At 41.2% G+C, this 19,963-nt stretch overlaps 3 protein-coding genes and 1 long non-coding RNA gene across 4 annotated transcripts in view; 2 read left to right on the forward strand and 2 right to left on the reverse strand.

The window, feature by feature from the left end:
• The window catches only part of LOC145458800 (glutamyl aminopeptidase-like), a 114,833-nt gene extending 114,332 nt beyond the window's left edge, over nt 1-501 (forward strand). The window contains exon 24 of the mRNA XM_080337292.1: nt 205-501. Coding sequence (XP_080193418.1) covers nt 205-357 — 153 coding nt within the window. The 3' untranslated portion in view covers nt 358-501. The remainder of the gene's footprint in view (nt 1-204) is intronic.
• Nucleotides 502-2,831: 2,330 nt separating this feature from the next.
• LOC145458810 (uncharacterized) lies at nt 2,832-5,857 on the reverse strand. The gene is made up of 2 exons (XM_080337300.1): nt 3,644-5,857; nt 2,832-3,166 (listed from the first exon to the last, which is right to left on the reverse strand). The coding sequence occupies exons 1-2, from the start codon at nt 3,780-3,782 to the stop codon at nt 2,952-2,954; spliced, it is 354 nt and encodes a 117-aa protein (XP_080193426.1). The 5' UTR covers nt 3,783-5,857; the 3' UTR covers nt 2,832-2,951.
• Nucleotides 5,858-13,003: 7,146 nt separating this feature from the next.
• LOC145459199 (uncharacterized) lies at nt 13,004-15,800 on the forward strand. The gene is made up of 3 exons (XM_080337831.1): nt 13,004-13,187; nt 14,179-14,235; nt 15,203-15,800. Exons 1-3 carry the CDS (start codon nt 13,127-13,129, stop codon nt 15,463-15,465), a joined length of 381 nt encoding a protein of 126 aa, XP_080193957.1. The 5' UTR covers nt 13,004-13,126; the 3' UTR covers nt 15,466-15,800.
• Nucleotides 15,801-17,051: 1,251 nt separating this feature from the next.
• On the reverse strand, nt 17,052-19,575 carry LOC145459200 (uncharacterized). The gene is made up of 2 exons (XR_013921304.1): nt 19,172-19,575; nt 17,052-17,570 (listed from the first exon to the last, which is right to left on the reverse strand). It is a non-coding gene; the product is annotated as an uncharacterized LOC145459200 (long non-coding RNA).
• Nucleotides 19,576-19,963: the final 388 nt, after the last annotated feature.

Raw genomic sequence — 19,963 nt, forward strand, 5'->3', positions numbered from 1 at the left:
CGGTACTAGACGATTACTGGCAATAACTCCCCTAATCTTAATAATCTCTAAATTCTGTCATGTTTGAAGTCAAAAATGACAGCCTTGATGGGACAGGGACCTATACATAGTTGATCACGACCTAAACTAAATATTTATCGGCTAACCATGCACTGGCAGCCATGAAGTCAATGTTAGCATGATAAATATATTTTCGCCTTTTAGGTCGAGTCGTTTTTCGAAGCCAACCCCGATGCAGGCGCTGGTGAATCAGGAAGAGTTTCTGCCTTATTACAAATTGATTTGAATATTGCCTGGATGAGTGAAAACGCGCAACCGATTGGAGACTGGCTGGCCGCTGAAGTGGCCAACTTGTAGAATTTGAACTATCCTCACATTGTTTCGGAGCTTCACAATAATTTCCTAGCTTCGGATCACAATATTTATAAAAGTTCCACATGCTTTATTCGATGATGCTATATTGTCAATTAAAGAGAAATCGGACAAAATTCGAGCACCAAATCCGTTCAGTTGTTGTATGGCTGGCATCTGTCAGTACTTGTGAACTGTGAATCTCATGTATCGATTTCCAGGCATCACGGCTATTATATACCTTCATGTTGTTGATACAGAGCATAGGGCAAGACCAGCTGACGCATTCCCAAGTATTTTACGATTTAACTCCGCGTTATAGACAGCAGGATCAGCCAAGTATACTGAAATGGTTTAAAGCGTTAGTGCTGTAGCGTTACGTCGTCCTACCCTCCCGATACAATGACTGAGATATTCATCAATCTTTTCTATCTATCTATATATCGTAGTCAAGCTTTTGATATTTTGTGCGCTTCTTTGTCGCTAGATCTCATGAGACGCAGCAGCGTAGGCTTATTTAGCTCGCCTTCAAAACAGCTATATTCGAAAATATCGAAGCATTCAAAATTACCAAACCTAACCGTAACCTAATGTGTACTAATGCTAACGCAAACTAGTCCAACCCCTAAACCAAACCTAACAGTAATTATCACCCAACCTAACTCTACCCCCCCCCCCCCCCACACACACACACACTCGTTAATTTTAATAACACTACTTTGACAATAGTTTTCTCATTTCCTCACTCCTTTTTCAAGAAATGTCCTCCCTTCGCCCAAATGTCCTTCTTTTTGACAATTCGACCTTTTTTAGAGCTTAAAATACCCTCAAATACCACGAATACCGAGAAATGTTGGCTTGGTATACGAAAACCGGGTATTTCGGAAGTCGAGTTCGAAAAATGACTCTTTTCTTAGTCAACCCAATGAATGTAGCTTTATAAATATAAAAATCACTCGTTTTCGTGTCCGCTACAGTAACTTTTGCAGCCTATGAGAAGTGTCATCCGTTCCGGATGTCAAAATATGGTAAACCTACTGTTGAACACTTAGTACTTTCACTCTCGTTCTTCGCCCAGGCCGCAAACCTAATTATATCTTAAATGATAATAGTTCACTCCGATATCAATAAATGAAGAGGTAGATGGGGTGAAGGAGCAGCCTTTACTTCGACTTTGATTGACTTGTATACTGTGAATTCATCTCTGTTTACTACGACACCATATTATGTGACAAGTGACACCAGGTTAATCCCGTTTATTCGTTTCATTGCAAAATTGCCAGTTGCATGCTTATTGAATGTCTAAAATAGCAATAGGCTTATTTCAACCACCGATTAGACGATCTACCGATATTCCTTCTAAAATTCCAAACATTTCTAATCATTGCATTAACGGTATACGGACCACTTCACGTTTGAAACATCCAGTATAGTAGGCTTACCATACGTCCTCTTTTAAGAGGATTTGTCCTCTTTTTTGACTTTTTTGAAAGTGTCCTCGGAGGACGCCCTTTTGTCCTCTTTTTTGAGATTTTGTCCTCTTTTTTGAAAATTTAGGTCAGATTTAGAGGAAATTGCGAGTGATATGCCGCAAATTAGCGCAGAAGTGAAGCTCCGGCGGGTATTTCGGAGGGAAAAGTGGTGATATCAGCTCTGAGCGAAAAGAAGACCTTTTTTTTTAGTCATACACCTGGCAATGTGGAGTGAAAAACGTGATTTTGAGCTCTGAGCGGAAGTGATGACCTTTTTTTTTTTTTTATTTATTTTTTAGTCAACCGATCATGAAGTGGGAAAAATCTACCGGTTTTTGAGAATTCTTCTCCAGTTTTTCATGTCTGAAATTTCTGAAAATGTGTCCTCTTTTTTCATTTCCGAAATATGGTAAGCCTACAGTATAGACATAGGCAGCATGCGCGTTTTCCAGAGTTCTCGATGACCAAATCTCCCACTCTTCCATGGCGCATTTTTCTGCACACGTCAGTCATTTTTAGCAAATCAATGCAGAGTAAGCAGAAAAATCCAGCCAATCAATAGTGATAAACGCACCACACGAATCATACACGCGAAATAAGGAAACCATTCAGCAATAGTCTTGTAATGATAATACCACGCATAAAGCGTCCATATAGCTTTAGCTGTAGAATCATCATCATCATCATCATTGGTTTATTAGCAATTTTATCAGTTCAATACACCACAAAAAATGCGATACAATGAATAGACAGGAAGATGTCGAAGCGACTTGGATTTGTCAATGGAATCGGACACCCACCTTGGCCTAGGCGTAGTAAAAAGGAGGCATGCACACTGAATGAAAGTAAAGAATACAGTATAGAAAAAGAAAGCGACAAGAAATAGGGCGGCATGTCATGGGAAGCGAGATCGATAGGTCAGTCGTGGTCCGGTAATCTTGAGGATGGACTGTATTTATTTAGTAGTAATTGCTTGTATTTCGACTTGAATGTGGACACATATAATTCCTTCAAGGATCATGATGTCAATTTTCGAACTTTCATTTTGACTCCTCCTGGATGCTGCCGTAGCTGATGGTCGGTGGAAATGATATCCTCGAAATTACATTGTGAATTACGAGCATCTGATTACTTCTTCGTGGAGCAATTACAAAGCTCGCCAACCAGCCTCATTGCGAGAGTCGTGTATAAGGAGACCATGAAATTGATGCACCCCATAACAAATAACGAGGCTATTAATGGAAAGTGCATCCCGATAATGACGTTGACTGTTGCTGCGCCGAAATACACTGCGGGAGCGGCCATTGTGGTTACCAATTTACACATCGAGAATCCCTTTTCCCCTGTATAAAGTAAAATGATACAGCTTCTGACAGAGTTTCACATTCATGAAACAATAGAGAACTATACGGAATTTAATGAATAATAATTGGTTGTGAAAGTAACTGTGGACTATGGTAGCCCATTTTCATAAGTAGAACTCTTAAGTAAGAATTCTAAGTTTTCATTCCGATGAACGTATGTAAATAAGTTGAGGAAGTCGGATAGTTGTTGTATAGTTGGTTATAGTTGTTGATAGCTGTTGTACCAGTCTGTGTCGTGGAAATTCTATCGGTACACTCTCCACTGTATCTATCTCATTCTCTCAGCTGAAGGAACCGATATTCAGTAAAGGCGATGGTGTCGCTGACTGCATCGCCGCGGTAAAACATCAAGCATACGGTGTTGTTGCACCAATTAAACGTACTCAGCATGAAATCAGATTCACGTCATGGTGCCAATACAGCATTGCAGATTTTGAATTACAAAACTGCTCTCACGTTTTGTCTCCTTTCTTGACGACTCTTGTATCATCTCCGGCGCGGAATCATTGTGTGCGATCTGAAACACTTGATTTCGAATTGCTGCGGGAACGCTATCAGTGACAGTCCAGTTTTCTGATGACACCACATTTCTCATGTTCCCAGCAACCAATGAACTTCACAACAACGCACAGTAGTTATTGCTCACGCTCAGATCATGATATCGAGAGAACACTGAAACGCAACCGAATCATGTTACGTTAGCACACCGAATATCGATTTGCACTATGCCTGTTTGTGTTTATACACCTATCTTACCTCAACTAACCATTCGGTCTGAGTAACCCAGAGATAGGCTATGCCAGCTGCATATGCACTCTTCAGTGCTGACAAATCAGTCGCACGACAATTATAACCGTGTTTATACCATGCGTTCAAACCCGCTTGTCCAAGACGAACTGGATAAGTCCCGATTATCCAATTTAAATATGCATTAAACAGAAATGCATGATCGATTTCATTTATGTTTTAACCGATCGATGCTTTGCACATTCATCAGAAAAGGGCCAGTGAATTGCAACATCAAATCTATGTTATCGGGTCACTTTTATGCAGGGTGTATGGACTTCGGCATTGTCTCATAATCAGTAAGATTTCAATTTCAATAAGCCTACATTTCTCGAGTGACTATAGATTTTATACTCAATGTAAATACTGAGTAGTATATGGAGTTGATACTGTTGATACAACATGATAATATTACAGATTGCTCAAACGATATAGCATCTCTAGATTATTGAATGACGAAAGCCAGTTTCACCGAACCTAAACATCACACCAATCCACATCAGGTGTTCAAGCGAGGACAAGACTGGGCCGGAAAGTAAACCGAAGTTCGTTCCGCTTATCGATAAACGACATTGTCAAACAAAATAAGCACCATCATTGGCGAACAGGCAGACTATCAACTTTACTCAGCGAAAACCAAAGCGTAATTTCGTTATATACCATCGCAACGAGAAAGCAACTCGAAAATGAGATCCCAGTGACAACAAATCTTGTTCCGATCCATAATGCTACAATCGTGAAAGTGGAATCGCACACTTGACGTGTAGACACACGGTATAGGCAAGGGGTCGGGGACCTATGGCTCGCGAGCCATATATGGCTCTTTGACAACTTTTTCATGTTGTATTTAATTTATCAATATTGCAGTACCGGCATGTAGCGTAACGTCATGTTACCGCCGACTACTCGGAGAATTGAGAGGTCGATCAATATTTAGATTTTCGAAATCAGTGCGACAATTATGCATTCTAATAATATTGGTTATTATAAATTCGAAGGTGTTTACGATAAATAGCGTTATCACAGGCCATGCTTGGTCCTTCTGAGCAATGTTCCCTCTAAGCTGCGCATGTGCGCAAATGCGCAGTGCTGAAACGGTCTCTGCGCACAGAAAATCTAAGCTGCGCACAAAAAATCCGAAGTGATGTTTTTTTTTTAGTCGTTGCGCACTGTTGTCCAACGCAGGCGGGCAGACTTGTGAAAAATTGGAGGGAACATTGCCAGGGGGTAATGGTGTTATTACTGAAGTCTGAAACCGAGGTACAAGTGCGGCCTGCAAAGTTAACTATTGCGCTCCGCGAAGAAATGAAAATTTGCAATCACGTGCGCCTCACGAAAGAGATTTTTTTAGCATGGCCTTGTACGCGTGAGCGATACTGATATCATTTCAATGCGCATTATTTTCTAGGAATGGCGAAATAACATGGTTTAACAAAGTTATAAATAACAATGGGCTAGCTCGAAGTTAATCTGCGAGAAACTAACGATTAGTCTTCTCCGCGTGGCATGAACATTGCGTAAGATTTACTCAGGACCGTAACTGCCGCACCCCAAACCCCTGAATTGGAGGGTCCGAGCTCGAAGGGGGCCCAAAATTATTTCGTGAATTAACATAAGTCATGGTGTATTTTTTGGGAATTTTTCAAATAATTTTTTCGCGCTACACGCTATTTAGTATTGTCAAATATCTTGGATATTGGGTACCCTTTCCCAACAAAAAATACGCATGATTTATACAAATTGGCACTTGGGCGTCGGCCATTACCGCACCACGACGCGCCGAGACAGATGAAGTTATAGGCTTCGTAATATATGCGACTCCGAGAAGTGTGCCAGAACGATCAGCAGCGAGAAAACCTTGGCCGAAAAGGACTGCCCTTGTGCTGACCGGAAACTTCGATATATATACATACATACAGGGCATGGTATGGTATGGTATGGATCGATATTTTGGTATGGAATATGGAACAATGCAAGTAGGGTATGGAATGGAAGATTTTAATCTATGGCAGGGGTCACCAACACGCGGTCCGCGGGCCGCATGCGGCCCGCCAAGTCATATTCTGCGGCCCGCGAGCCGCGACCTGATTTGAGATTTAGGGAGGAAAGCTAAGAAAACCAATTTGAAAAGCTGGAATTAACTACAGATTCAACATGTTGTTGTTGTTTCAAAATAAGCCATTCTCTTGTGCCCAACATCACTATTCGTCATTATAGCTAAAACCGCTGTGGTGATGGCAACAGCATTCCATCGAGGGAGAATCAGCTGATGTGAATGGGCATATTGTCTTGACTTGCAACGGCCCAAACACTACCAAGACCGAGACGCATAGAAAACGGCTTAGGGCAGTGGTTCCCAAACTGGGGAGCGCGCGCCCCTTGTGGGGGTGCGAAAGCATCTGAAGGGGAGGCGGAAATGCGCTCAAATGAAAAATTTTTCGCGCTCTGCGCGATTTACCTCTACTTCATAGTTATTGCTATGTGTATAGTCCGGAATTCATCTCATAGAATTATGTTATCAACAACCATGACCTTCCATGCCATCAAACTAGACGTTGGGATTGCTAGCATTCTGGTTGCATTTTGTGATATGACGATTTTTCAGTATCATAAAGGGGTGTGTGTCTAAAAAGTTTGAGGACCACTGGCCTAGGGCTTCCCCACAAGATCACGCTTTACGTGACGATGGTCTTTCAGCTAGTAACGAATCTCGCTAGTCCTAATATCGATTCCTTTGCATTCCTTTAATGAAATATTATTTCTTTTGTGGTCAAATATGGCCATTGCATATGTTAGGTAGCTCACCGTTGTACTGACGTAGAGTTTTAGAACGTGGTTTCCTATTTTACATCGATATCGAATTCATGCGGCCCGCGGCCTCTACGAAATTTGAAAAGTGGCCCGCGACCCGTTTTGAGTTGATCTATGGTATGGAACGACATTTCCATACTTCCATACTTTGGTATTTTATACATTTTATCGTGATCTGTGCAAGCTTCATGAAGCGTACGTTGTTCGCTGTTCACGGAATAAGATCGATTTTGTTATGTGTGAATGTGAACTATTGAACGCTGTGCAGGAATAAATACACGCAACGGTTTTATAAGAGCACTTGGAATGACATGATTTTGTGATATAATAATGACAACAGTGATGTTGATCCGATATTCTACTGTGTCTAGACATCACGTCTCTGAACATAGTCCATCATGTGACGCAATAATTGGTAATGGAGGCCACTCTAACTACCTCATTCCTTGAGTGACGACAGCTTACAAGCACTCATGATGCAAACGAACTAATTGCTCAATGTGATTGATAATTACATTTCCTCTGAAATATTTCCGCACATTTACACTATTTACATACTGAGATATCTTATTGGTCATATTTCAAACGCTCTCGCATTAAGATTATAGATCAGGGAGTGAAGTAGATCTAGTTTGAAAATCTCGCCACGCTAACCCCAACCAAATACTCTACTAATAATCACGCAGATTGCTGCAGTATTGATCGGCTGCAGCATTGATCGGCTGGAGCTGGAATATTTTATGGGTGCGCCTATATTATAAATATTTTTGCGAATATTTACTTCAAACTTGCATGTGCCTCATGCCAATGTACCGGAAATGCGATGATATTCTTATGGAGCAGGGGCGGGCAACTTCTCCAGTCGGCGGGTCGGATATAAGAAAATTAAGTACTCGGCGGGCTGGACTGCTGAATCGAAATATTATTCGCCCTTATATACAAGGAATAAATCGTATTTAATGAATGTATTTTAACGACAGCAATGTCACTTCAGAGGCATTTCTCGCCGATAATGACGAATACAATGTGGATTTGAGAACCGTATTAGGCGACGCCCTGTCTGCTTCTCTGTGATCAACTAACTCACGGTGCAATCCTTAATTAAGATTTCAAAGTGTTTGGTAAGCCCGGTACCCAAAATTTACCAAGATATCAATTCATTAGGGTTGAGTACATCGTAAATGCAGATAGTGCAAGTCTTCTCGATTCGACGAACTTACGCGTAAGCTCCACTCTTGCACGGTGTGCAGTGCGCACATGTATATAATAACATACAGTCACTGAAATTTGACGTTGAGGCCGGTAGTGGGGAATCTCGGCAGACTGGGGTCGCGGGCCACATTATCATGTGAGACGGGAAACTGTCCGCGGGCCGGACAAAATCTCGTCGCGGGCCGCAGGCGGTATGTTGCCCGTCCCTTTTATGGGCGGTCCTAGATAACAATCTGCTGACCATCTCATTTTGCTCGCGGAAACTGTATAGGAGACGTAGGCTACACGGAACCTCACCACAACAGACTCGGTAAAACTATTACCAGGAATTAGATTCGCATCATGGCTAGTTTAAGCAATAATGACATCCGAAATATCAATACCGGTAATACAGGTGCTAGAAAAGGTACTATACTTATGAAATTGAAGTATTTGAAAGTATGGAATATGTATCAAGTATGGTATGGAACAATGTTGGTATGGTAAGGAAAATTGCAAGTATGGTATGGAGAGAGGAAGGCAAGTATGGAGTATGGAAAATTCTTGTTCCATACCATACCATACCATGCCCTGTATACATATATGTTTAATTGTACATGGGCGCCTAAATGGCTGGTGCCGAATGTTCCTGTCCTGGCTATTAGAGTCTCACAACAAGACAAATGCCATATCGAGGGTACATTATTTGCCAGTAAAGAAATACCAATTTGAAATCGTGTACGTCTTTTAGTTTAGTACGTTTGGGCGATTTCAATATCCTTTGACATGGCAGATAGGAGGTCACGAAATAGCATCCTTTAACGAAGTCATTATACCAACGGGTACGCCCGAAGATATTTTATTATTATTTATATGGTCAATCTATTCCAACACACCTCACTTGATGAGCTCCACCGGTAAATCTAATTATGTGAGCAGAGAGAGGATAAAAATTGATATCAATATATATGCAATTCCCGATCATATTGACCGATTCAATCATGAGTTATATAAATTTTTCGCGCTTGGAGCGTTTAGGCGACACAACCACTAAACGGCCCCCCAATGTAGTTGATAAGTACCATAAAAAAGCGTAGAGCTGTAGGGAGGTCTGGGGGGGCGAAGCCCCCCAGAAGTTAGTTTTATCACCCTATGGGGGGCCTGGTTGGGCACTGTTGTCCAAGGGCTTGCGCAGTGAGTTGGCGTGTTTGCGCAGACTCGTGAAAAATTAGAGGGAACATTGCTTCTGAGCCTCGATCACTTGTGCCTTACCTCTCTTTTCACGCCAATTGTGTTATTTTGGGAGCAAAAATGATCAAAATTTAGTCATTCATGAACATCGATAGAAAGTATATTGAAGTTCTGTATCTCCAAGCAGCTCATCGACAGAACATACCAATCAACAAGACTACAAGGCCACCAGTAATACCATACAACACCAAAAGAAGCACGTAAAAAGAGTGGAATAGTTGATTCACACTTTTACTGAACATTGTTTGCATCTGTTGGAGATCTAATTGTTAATTGTCTTAAGCTTTGAAAGATAACATATGGCTCTCACTGCAATACTATCAAGAAGATGTAACTTGATATAAGTTGCAAAAGATCCATGTAACTCAAGTTTCGCATCCTGAAATAAGTAAAACAGTATAATTAGTACACGTTTTTACATATAGGCCTACGGCGCACACGACGAATCCCAGGTATTGTAAAAAATGTAAAGTGACTTCCAATATAGTGCTATAATGACGTCACAAATTTTTATTGGTGACATACCATTTGTATTATGGTGCTCAGCAGAAATGGCCTTGTGTGTTAAAGAGCTCCTAATATAGTCGATGTAAAGAGATGCACAATAATATAGATAGCTTTATTTTTGCGTCCTCACTGCAGCCAGTTCCGACAAGAAGAAAGATACGCATTGTTATCAGTCCACCAAGTATCCATATCACGTAGTCGGTGCTAGACACTTGGCGGCCCTAAAAATAACAGTACCATCACAATAGCCACTAACAATCATTGAGAAATGATTCATTGCACATACTACACCCGTCATGGGTGGGCTGTCACATCGTGTACCAGGTCGATGCTATTTGCATTATCCAATTAAATGTCACTTCCAATCAGCAAAACAAATTTGATTGGCGGGATGATCGGGCCCGATGAGTCAGGGTGTTTTAATAGAGAAAGGCACGCCTTGTTGCGTAGCTGCACATTCCAGGTAATCCCGTTCGCCTGCATATCCAGGATAATGGATCAGGAAATGCTCAACATATTCTTGTTGCTGGCAAGTACGACATAGTCCGTCTTCGTGGCTGCCAATTCGGTGTAGGTAGTGGGCAAGTCGGCAGTGCCAAGTCTATAGACGAACGAGGCTTGACGATTGTATTCGTGACGATAAAGGAAAAAACTTGTTGCATTGCGAGAAAATACGAATCCTCCGTATGCTGCTCACTGAACTTCACAATCCAATTCTCGCCAGAGTGTTTGGAGACTCGAACTTTGGCTACCTTGCGCGACAAAGGAATAGACATGATCGCGGCGCCGGGGGAAATTGCAACATGCATTGCCCGTTCGTTCGTTGTATCCGACGTCGTCTGCAAATAGTAATAATATCAGCGATCACGTTGTTGCCAACAGTTTTATTTTCGATGTCCTGCAATGCCGTTGGATCAGACCTGGGCAAAGTGCGGCCCGCGAATCTAATGTGTGGCCCGCGACAGGTTGCTTGGAATTCAAAATATAAAACTTGCTTCTGAATGACTAAAACCATAGGCTGTATCAAATGAACAGGAGATTCGTTTACTTTGAAGCCTGTTCATTAATATGCCACGATTACACTGCCTACGCCCCTCGCATTCGTAATCCAGATTCAAAAAGAAGGCAATGTGGCAAAGTATGAGTAGCAATTGAAGTCACAAGAAATCACTCTTTCCATATAGTTTAGTTCAAACCTTCTTTGTTGCCATTGTCGCAGTGACAATGTCACATTACGCATTTTACGGCATGTGTTTCAAATTGCTACGTGATACGTCACCAAATCCCCAATTCGTAAAACTAGTCGATCAGTGCTCGCGACTACTATATGACTCATCATATCTATGCCCCATAAATTATTAACGGCCATGCCGAAAAGTCGAACAAGGTTTAGGTTTAGACTAGAGCACTAAATATCTGTATACTGGATTCAGGGGTACACTCGTCCTTTTAGTTTTTGCCGAGCATGTAGCCGAGATTAAGGATATTAAATAAAGTTGGTCTTATGACAACAACATGAAAGACGTGGTCAAGGGAGGGCGCAGTTCAGAAAAACTGCAAGCTTCGCTTCGCGCAACATAAAGGCTTTTAAGCTGCACACTGCTCGGAAAGCATCAGAAGGGTGGTGACCCCCAGCATATCGTTTATGCTTTGTGTATTCTCTGACTTTTATATTTCAGAATTCTCTCATCAACAGCCAGAACCTTTAATGCCATCAAAATATCTGTTGGGATTGCTAGCATTCTGGTTACACTTTTCAATATTGTTTAATTTAATATCATGATAAGGGGGGGCGCGACATTTTTCACTATCGTAACGGAAGGCGTGTTTAAAAAAGCGTGAGAATCACTGTTTTAGAGTCTTAATAGGAGAACGTGGATAGGGGTTTAAAGAGACTTAAATATATATCATGTTTAACATTGTATCCAATTATGACGGCAAATGTATAGTTTTTAGTTAACCGTCAATCTCTCATTACATAATATCAACGCATTCACTGAGCAGCATTTAGTAAAATGTAATTTAGAAATAAAATTAAAATACGCTGGAGAATATAGCTAAAAATTTTCACTCGGTCCGCCAGCGTACTTTCTACTTCTCATTTGGCCCGCGGAGGAAAATAATTGCCCACCCCTGACTTAGACCAGCGGTTCCCAACCGACGGGCAATTCCCCACTGGTGGGGAATTCGATGGTTTCTGTTGGGGAATAGAAGCATTTGTTAAGCATTATATACAGGATATTCTACATATTTACGGAGACACATGCGCGATTACCGTTTCCAATTAACTGCTCTGGACTCTGGAGTGTATGTATCGGAAATTATATTGCGTGTTGTTCACAAAAACTCATTTTTAACTATGGATAACCAATGAGCATCCAGCACTACCAGTATGACGTAAAATATCGCTTTCGCTAAATTTTGAGGTTTACCGGTATCGCTTCACAATACGTTTTATGTTGCAGTTATAGGCGATTGTCTCGCCTCTACTGACGTGGTTGTGTGTCTTGTGTGCTCAAACAAGCAAATAGCTGCTCCGTAATGACTATGGAGATATTTTTTGACACGTCAAAAAAGTCAAAATTAGGTCAAAATTGTAACGTTAGGTCAAAAAATGTCAAATTTATTTACAAAGTCAAAATTTTTTTGCAACCTGCATTTCGTTTGTATCATAAATTTTGCACTTTCGGTGAAGTTATCGTCTGACATTTTACAGCTTGTAGCCTACTTTATAAGCCTACTGTTGTAGACGGGCGGGCCATTGTCAGGAGGATTTATGTCACAGCTTTAAAATTACAGCTGTATGAATGGCTTTGCATCAATATTTAACTATTTTGGCATCTCAGTATCAGTCAAGAGAGCCAAGACAGGTTTGAGACACATATGTTCCAGACTGAACATCGTCCGTTGAGCACCGGTACCGTACGCCTACTTAAAGTAACTAGGCCGTAGTGGTGAGTAAGTCACAATTCCTTGATAATATCGGTTGACAAGTGACAGCTACATGAAGTCCTTTCTCTGCGTGACTGGCGGCGGGCAAAAATTTTTTTCGATGTTGTTCAATTTGAGACCACATCATTTTTAGAGCGCAGTGCACCTTTAAGCTACTTCAGGAATATCGAACAATATATATATTCACGAGGACCATGTAATAACCCCGGACAGACAGATATCGGGTACGAAAATGTAAGCCGAAACCTGATGTCCAGATTAGACAGATAAATAATAACCAAAAGCATTTCAGTAATAATCGGATGCAATTGGAAAAGCGCTGCCATCGGTGAAGCTGCTTTGAAAGTAGCTCTCGGTGATGGAAGCGCGGCAGTTTGGAAAGGTTCGGTCTTGATTAATAGCTCAGTCAGGCATTGTTTGGAGTTCACAGAGCTCGGACGGATGGCGGATGACGGAAACAATTCTACTGACCAGTCGAGCAGAAGGAACATACACGACCTAGGTTACGATCGGGAAATTTTAAATGCGTGTAAACAACGGCTAGTATTTGTTCAGGGCATGCAGGAGCTACGTTTTAAACGAATATCTCGTATTTATCCCTTATCACCCTTTGCGTAGGCTGTAAATTAGGTAAACGACGCTTCCAGGCACCAATTAGTACGTTTACGACATCCTATAATTGAAAATGAGTCAAATGCACCAATCTCTGTGGAGATATCCCAGTGGCATAGTGGGCAGCGTTACTGTATACCACCAGAAGAAATTCCAAAAAGGTGGTAGACGTCAATACAACCCACTAAACCCCTGAGGTATATCTCCATAATGATTGGTGTAGTTGACTCCTTTTCATCCATTCGCATGGGTGTGAAAGCACAGTTTGGTGCCTGAAAGTAACGCTCACCCCACGCTATGGCAGAAATCTGGTAAAATACACGTATTTTCAATCCTAGGATATACCGCGCAGGGTACAAAATACACCCCGAACATTCATCATGTTCGTGGATTTTAGTGCGCTTTTCCAATGTTCACAAGCTACGCCTTTGTCCCAATTAGTACCTGGAATTCTGAATTTCTCAATAATTTCTGCGTGCAGAATGTCTGCATGCAGAATGTCTGCTCGATCTTCACACATTCGAAGAAACGGTACATGTGTGATTTGTCAGTTTGTCCAGCATACCATTGTTCAAGAATATAGTCGCATGGAATATTGGTAGTTTGATTCGAGATTTGCACCACGACAACCCGTATCAAATCGGTTTCATTTTGTCAACGCGTTTGTACTACAAACATAATGTGAGAAAATTTATGAGCGGGATCATATTACGGACATATTTGCTTGGACTGCATCCCAATTAAGTTTCTTATCGAAATCTTCCAGATTTGCGGGGAGGTTATTTGATCAGCATAATTGACCGCGGTCTCGATAGCTAATAAGGATACATTTTCTAAATGTGGTTTTCTACGCGTATACTAAATGACCGTCTTTACTTCAGATGAAGCCGAGGTGAGACGCCGTACTGAACGAAGACGTAACGTTTCTATAATCCCTGGTAATTACTCACTGTATGAAATAGGTCAGGGTGGTCCAAGACTGTGGTAAAGAAATATAACCTCAGGGTTCGCGTAATCAAGCGACGTAATTCGCTGCCTTTGCTGATTTAAGACTCGGTACGATTGTATGTTACAGGCTACAAAACGTCGAAGAAGACGCATTTGGTCATTTATGCTGATTATCCGGGACAATATACGACCAATTTGAGATGTTGGCTTGATCTGGGTTTGTTTACAAATGAAACCTGCTCAGACTTTCTTTCGGTCCCGCATACAGTAATACAATTGAATACGACAGTCATATTGAAATGACCCGCATGTTTTCGGCTGACACTGTTCGTCAGGGGTAATCGTCAGCAACTAGTGGAAAATCGGAAAGAACATATCAACAATCATATCACAAAACAGGACGTCACTAGTGTGGAATTTTGAATAAGAAGCGACCAATGTACTGTTTTTAGACGATACAGGAACTCCTCTTGTTGACACAGCATTGGCTGGTGTATTTTGATAAAAGTAGACTACAAGGCACACAAATCGAAGTGTGATTAGAACGGCTCAGCAGTGGTAGGCCTATAACAGTTAGCGGGTTGGTAAAGTTCCAAATTTGTGATCACAATGAGTGCTTAACTGCCTATCTTCAAAACAACGAGAAAAGTTCACCAGCCGCAAAACAGGGTTTGGACCACCGTGGTATTAAATAGACTACTGTTCTAGTATGTCTCGCTATTTCTATACTTGTTACAGTCGATACGCAGTTGCATGTTGCAAGTTGTCGAACCACCGTCGTCGTTTTTATTTTATAAATATTGAAAGTTGCGAAAAGTATCCTACTTTGTTGTATTCTTTTATTATGGCGTGAAAGAAGAATATAAGTTTATTGGGGTGAATTGTATTGGTAAGATCTCGTACAAAGCTCCCAACTTGTTCACGATTTGTTCCACAGAGCCTACTATGTATCTACAGGTCGAGTAAGCGACGCCACTTTCGGGATTGCAGCATTATGGATCGGAACAGGATTCGTTTTGACTGGGATGTCATTTTCGAGTTGCTTTATCATCTCGATGGCATATAACGAAATTACGGTTTGGTTTTCGCTGGGTAACGTCGCTGGTCTGCTGTTGGCTGCTTACGGTGCTTATCTCGTCTCTCTCTCAATGGCATTTATCGATAAAAGGAACGAACTTCGGTTTGCTTTGTGGCCCAGTCTTCCTCGCTTGAACACGTGATAATCCGTATAACTTGTTATTGTGATTCCCTAATTCTTGATGTTATCTTTTGAGCATATCTGCAATATTATCGTGCTGTATCAACGCTCAACGGAATCAACTCGATATACGACTTGAATTGAGTGTAAAAGCCCATAGTAACTCTGGAAATGTAGAGGAACTCTTACCTAGTATGACAAAATGCCTAATTCCATACCGCGCGAAAATTAATCCGATATAATAAATATGTTGCTGCAATTCATTGCGATTTACTGATGATGACGATTTACTACTATCGCAGCGATTGATTATTCCGAATGGAAATAAAAATCAACCACGCACGTTTGCTTAATAAATGTGTAGATTTGATAATCTTGACTTATCCAGTTCAGCTTGTTCAATGTCCATGCAGGTTTGAGCGCATATAGTATAAACATGGTTTTGATTGTCCTGCGGCCGATTTGTCAGCATTGAATATATGGAGATGGTGTACCGCTGGGTTACTCGTACCAAATGTTCAGTTGAGATAGGTGTATAGTATAAACAGATCTAGTACAAATCGATATTTCGTCATGCTATGGTGACGAACTGATTCGGAGGTTGCTTTTCAACGTTCTCGGTACCGTGGTCTGAGCGTGAGCAAGAAATACAGTGTAGCGAACGTCATTGGTTGTTTTGAACTCGAGAAATGCGCCGTCTAGTGGTTTGGATTGGAGTAGATGACACTGCGCCCGAGATGATACAGGAATCGATAAGAAACGAGGGAAAAAACGATAACAGTTTGAAAATTCATATTGCAAATATTATCACCATGCAGAATCAGATTTATTGATGAGAAGGTGGGATACAATGGATACATTGTTTGCGCTGACGCATTTCATTCGTTAATCTTGATTTTAATAATCATTTGTAATCAAGCCGTTTCAGATAGGCAGTTCTTACCGCTATATAAAGCGTCTGCGAACCACCAGTTGTTGGTTGACGCAAAATTAATTGTAAATCTTACTTTTGTTCCTTCCTTACGTTAATCTTAATTCTGTTGTTGCTGTACTGTTAATCTTAATTCTGTTGTTGCTGTACTAAGTGTCAGCTACCTTCATCAAGTTGTATGTTGCTGTTGATGTACTACGTGCCTGTTATCTTCATCATTTCGTATGTTGCTGTAGCTGCACTACGTGCCTTCTACTATCTTCATCAAGTTGTATGTTGCCGTTGCTACATTATTTGTCAGCTATCTTCATTCGAATCCGAATTGAGCGTGTTATTGCGTTATTAAATCATGGAATATGTGTATGAATTACAACGATTACCATCCGTAGATAAACCCATAGACAGACTTCTGCGCCTATAATCGGCAGTGCAGGATTCAGACTGCCGCACAGAAACATATATTGTGGTAATTGCGAAAAAAATCAACTCCCTTCAAAATTCCGGACATTTAGGCATATTTTAGCATTTCCCCCGGACGCAGATTGAACAGTGAATTTCCGGATATATCCGGGAAATTCTATACGTATGGGAACCCTAGCTATGCTGGAAGATTATCTTATCATATGCCCTATCCGTTACGTCGCGCGTCAAACTTACGGTACTTGTCAAAGGCGAAGCGAGTTTCCAGCGTTTATTTCAGCAATTTCTCGAACAGAAAAAATGACGAATTGATAATTATCTAAAATTTCGCCCATTCCTTCAAACGCCAAATGCGCGAGATGGCCCTAGCACTGCCGTCTAGGCCCAGAAAATTCGAGCTGGAAACCAAGCAAATTGAATGCTGCGAGTAGTCCTCGAATGGGGATGAAGGTTCACGTTTTTACTACAGACGGAAAGCATAAATATTGATCACACATGTATATAGCATATCTTTGTTGAAGATTGAGTTTACCGCCACTGTCGGCTCGTGCACTTCCGGCTCCAGGCAAGCTGCGATACTTTCACAAGGACATAAACCGACAAGACAAAAATGCTTCCCAATAGTACAGCAATACCCGAAAACACATAAACACCAATAGGGCGGTACGTGTTTCCGATGATTACAATGGGGAGAACGGAGGAGACGACAGCCACTGCAGCAACTGAACCAATGATCCAACGTCTTAGGTTGCCTTCATGAACATTCTGGCGGCCTTCTGAAAACAGACGAAAATGATACGTTACGAAAAAACTGGGGACTTGTGAAAACACCTCGGTGTTGGAAACGAACACGGCCGAAAAATGAAAAAACTTTAGTTCCCGTTTCATATCCTTCTCCGGAAAATTCTTGTTTACAATTCAGAAAAAATAGCTGATCGAACAAAGGGACGTTGTTAATGCAGCGCTTGCCAACCAGTTAGTCGCAAAGATATTTCCGGTAGGTCGCAAACAATTTCTAAATATTACAGATCCCTGTTCAATTTGTCAAATATGCCAAACACCTCGTATTCATATTGTTATTAGACGATCAAATACACGTTATCTCCTCTACAGTAAAATGTTTTTGTACCCATGAACGTCACAAACTACGTTCCGTGCTCACGACAATTCGAAAGCCACATTTTCGTGACGCTGATTTTGATTGGAGCTCAACATTGATCCGTGCGCTATTGTGTATGCCCGAGAATTGTAATTGCTTGCTTCCTTCAAATGCTTTGAGTCCAAATAAAACCGTTACTTTGATCATAAGTTGACCGGGTATACAACGGAGAATGTGATATATGCTTTAATCCTATAGGCTACACCCAACCATAATATAGCTATAGCGCCTTAGCAAAGCCCTGAACATAACAATCTAACCCCGGGCAAGCCCGACTCTCTAAATATCATGCGACGGACCGATATCAGGTTCCAATTTAGTGTAGGCTAACGGTGAGTTCGTAATTGGTACACTGCCCAAGGGCTGTTCAAAAATAACTTGTTTTCCCGGATTCCAGCCATTCACTGATTAAATTGTCAGGTTACCCTGAAAAACGCTGCACACAAAATTTGGTTCGATTCTAGCAAGTATAGGACTCCGCAGATCCAATTAAAATTTTCAATTTATTATGGAAAATTGAAAAAAAAATTCCAAATTTTTCTGCCAACCCCATGAAATTGTTGAGCTGTCTTCAAAGACGTTGCAAAACAAATTTGAGTCAATTCCGACCAGTAGAAGCGGAGTTATGTGAGTTTTTCGATGATATTCCTCGGATTATCCTTGATCGGTGGATAATCCGCGATTTATCAACGAAAAACTCACATAACTCCGCTTCTACTGGTCGGAATTGACTCAAATTTGTTTTGCACCGTCTTTGAAGACAGCTCAACAATGTCAGGGGTTGGCAGAAAAATTTGGAATTTTTTTTTTTTCAATTTTCCATAATAAATTAAAAATTTTGATTGGATCTGCGGAGTCCTATACTTGTTAGACTCGAACCAAATTTGGTGTGCAGCGTTTTTTAGGGTAACCTGACAATTTAATCAGTGAATGGCTGGAATCCGCGAAAAAAAGTTATTTTTGAACAGCCCTACTGCCCACTGATCGCCCGATACCCGGAGCACGGCCAGATTCGGGTATCATCGGGCATTGATTTGATGTTAGAATCTTCGAGCAAGGGGGAAATATAAAGAGAGCGTGCTGAGAGAAAGTCATACATACATGAAGTCAAACACCTACAAAGAGCGATAACTTGAAAACGAGTAACAACATTCGTCTCTGAAACATGTTACTGTACAAGTACATATATAGCGCGGAAAGCCTTTTGGCTTTACATACTTAGTCTTATCTGCAAAGCTTCGTCTCTTGGCAAAGGCGGCATCGCTTCGCAGTATTAGCTGAAACGCCTACTTGGAGCTATTGTTATTCATCAATATCCAGTCAGAAAGCTTTAGTTAATAAGTATCACCCAACAAATTACTACAGCGTAACAAGTTTTTTCACAATTTTCGTCATGGCAGGATAACATATCCCGCTATAAACCCGTCATCCTCAAGTATACAATATCGGTTTGGTATACTATGTATTGCTCCGGGCAAAAAAAACTCCTCCAGACATTTGTCATAATTCTCTGAACAACAATTATGTTACCCCTTTGAGATATATTGGTGAGCTATGAAAATTCGCCCAGAAAAACCTTTACATTGCTGCGACTGGAATGCTAACATCTCCTCGAGCACGAACCAAGCAACCCTGCAGAATCCTACTGTATACTATTGCGAATTGAAGGGTACTCTGACTAATTACCACAATTAGCAATCAGTGCTTTCGCTGTTTCTGCGAAATCGCCTACCCACCCTGATCAGTAGAACTATAAGTCGATGCGAATCTAACTGTTAGGTCCGCTGTTTGATAGGGTTACCGTTCCCCCTTTACGAGGATTTGTCGTCATTTTTCCTGAAATCGAAAATGTCCTTCGAGGGCGCCCGAATGTCCTCTTTTTTGGCAATTCGTCCTCCGTGTTACATATTTGACAACCAGGCGATTGTATGGGGACAACTAAAAACGCCACGAATTGACGCATAATCTGGATTGCGGCGGGAAGGTTGACTAATATAAACGGTGCATGAT

The sequence above is a fragment of the Botryllus schlosseri genome, chromosome 16 (assembly GCF_051294905.1).
Source record: "Botryllus schlosseri isolate E-star chromosome 16, Bs_hap1, whole genome shotgun sequence".
NCBI classification, from domain to species: domain Eukaryota; kingdom Metazoa; phylum Chordata; class Ascidiacea; order Stolidobranchia; family Styelidae; genus Botryllus; species Botryllus schlosseri.

Coding starts and splice junctions, on each gene's coding strand:
- LOC145458810 (XM_080337300.1), bottom strand. CDS start 3,782: ATGAGAAATGTGGTGTCATCAGAAAACTGGACTGTCACTGATAGCGTT. Junction 3,167..3,643: donor GTCAAGAAAGGAGACAAAAC/GTGAGAGCAGTT, acceptor TACTTTATACAG/GGGAAAAGGGATTCTCGATG.
- LOC145459199 (XM_080337831.1), top strand. CDS start 13,127: ATGGCGGATGACGGAAACAATTCTACTGACCAGTCGAGCAGAAGGAAC. Junction 13,188..14,178: donor AAGGAACATACACGACCTAG/GTTACGATCGGG, acceptor TCTTTACTTCAG/ATGAAGCCGAGGTGAGACGC. Junction 14,236..15,202: donor TAACGTTTCTATAATCCCTG/GTAATTACTCAC, acceptor ATGTATCTACAG/GTCGAGTAAGCGACGCCACT.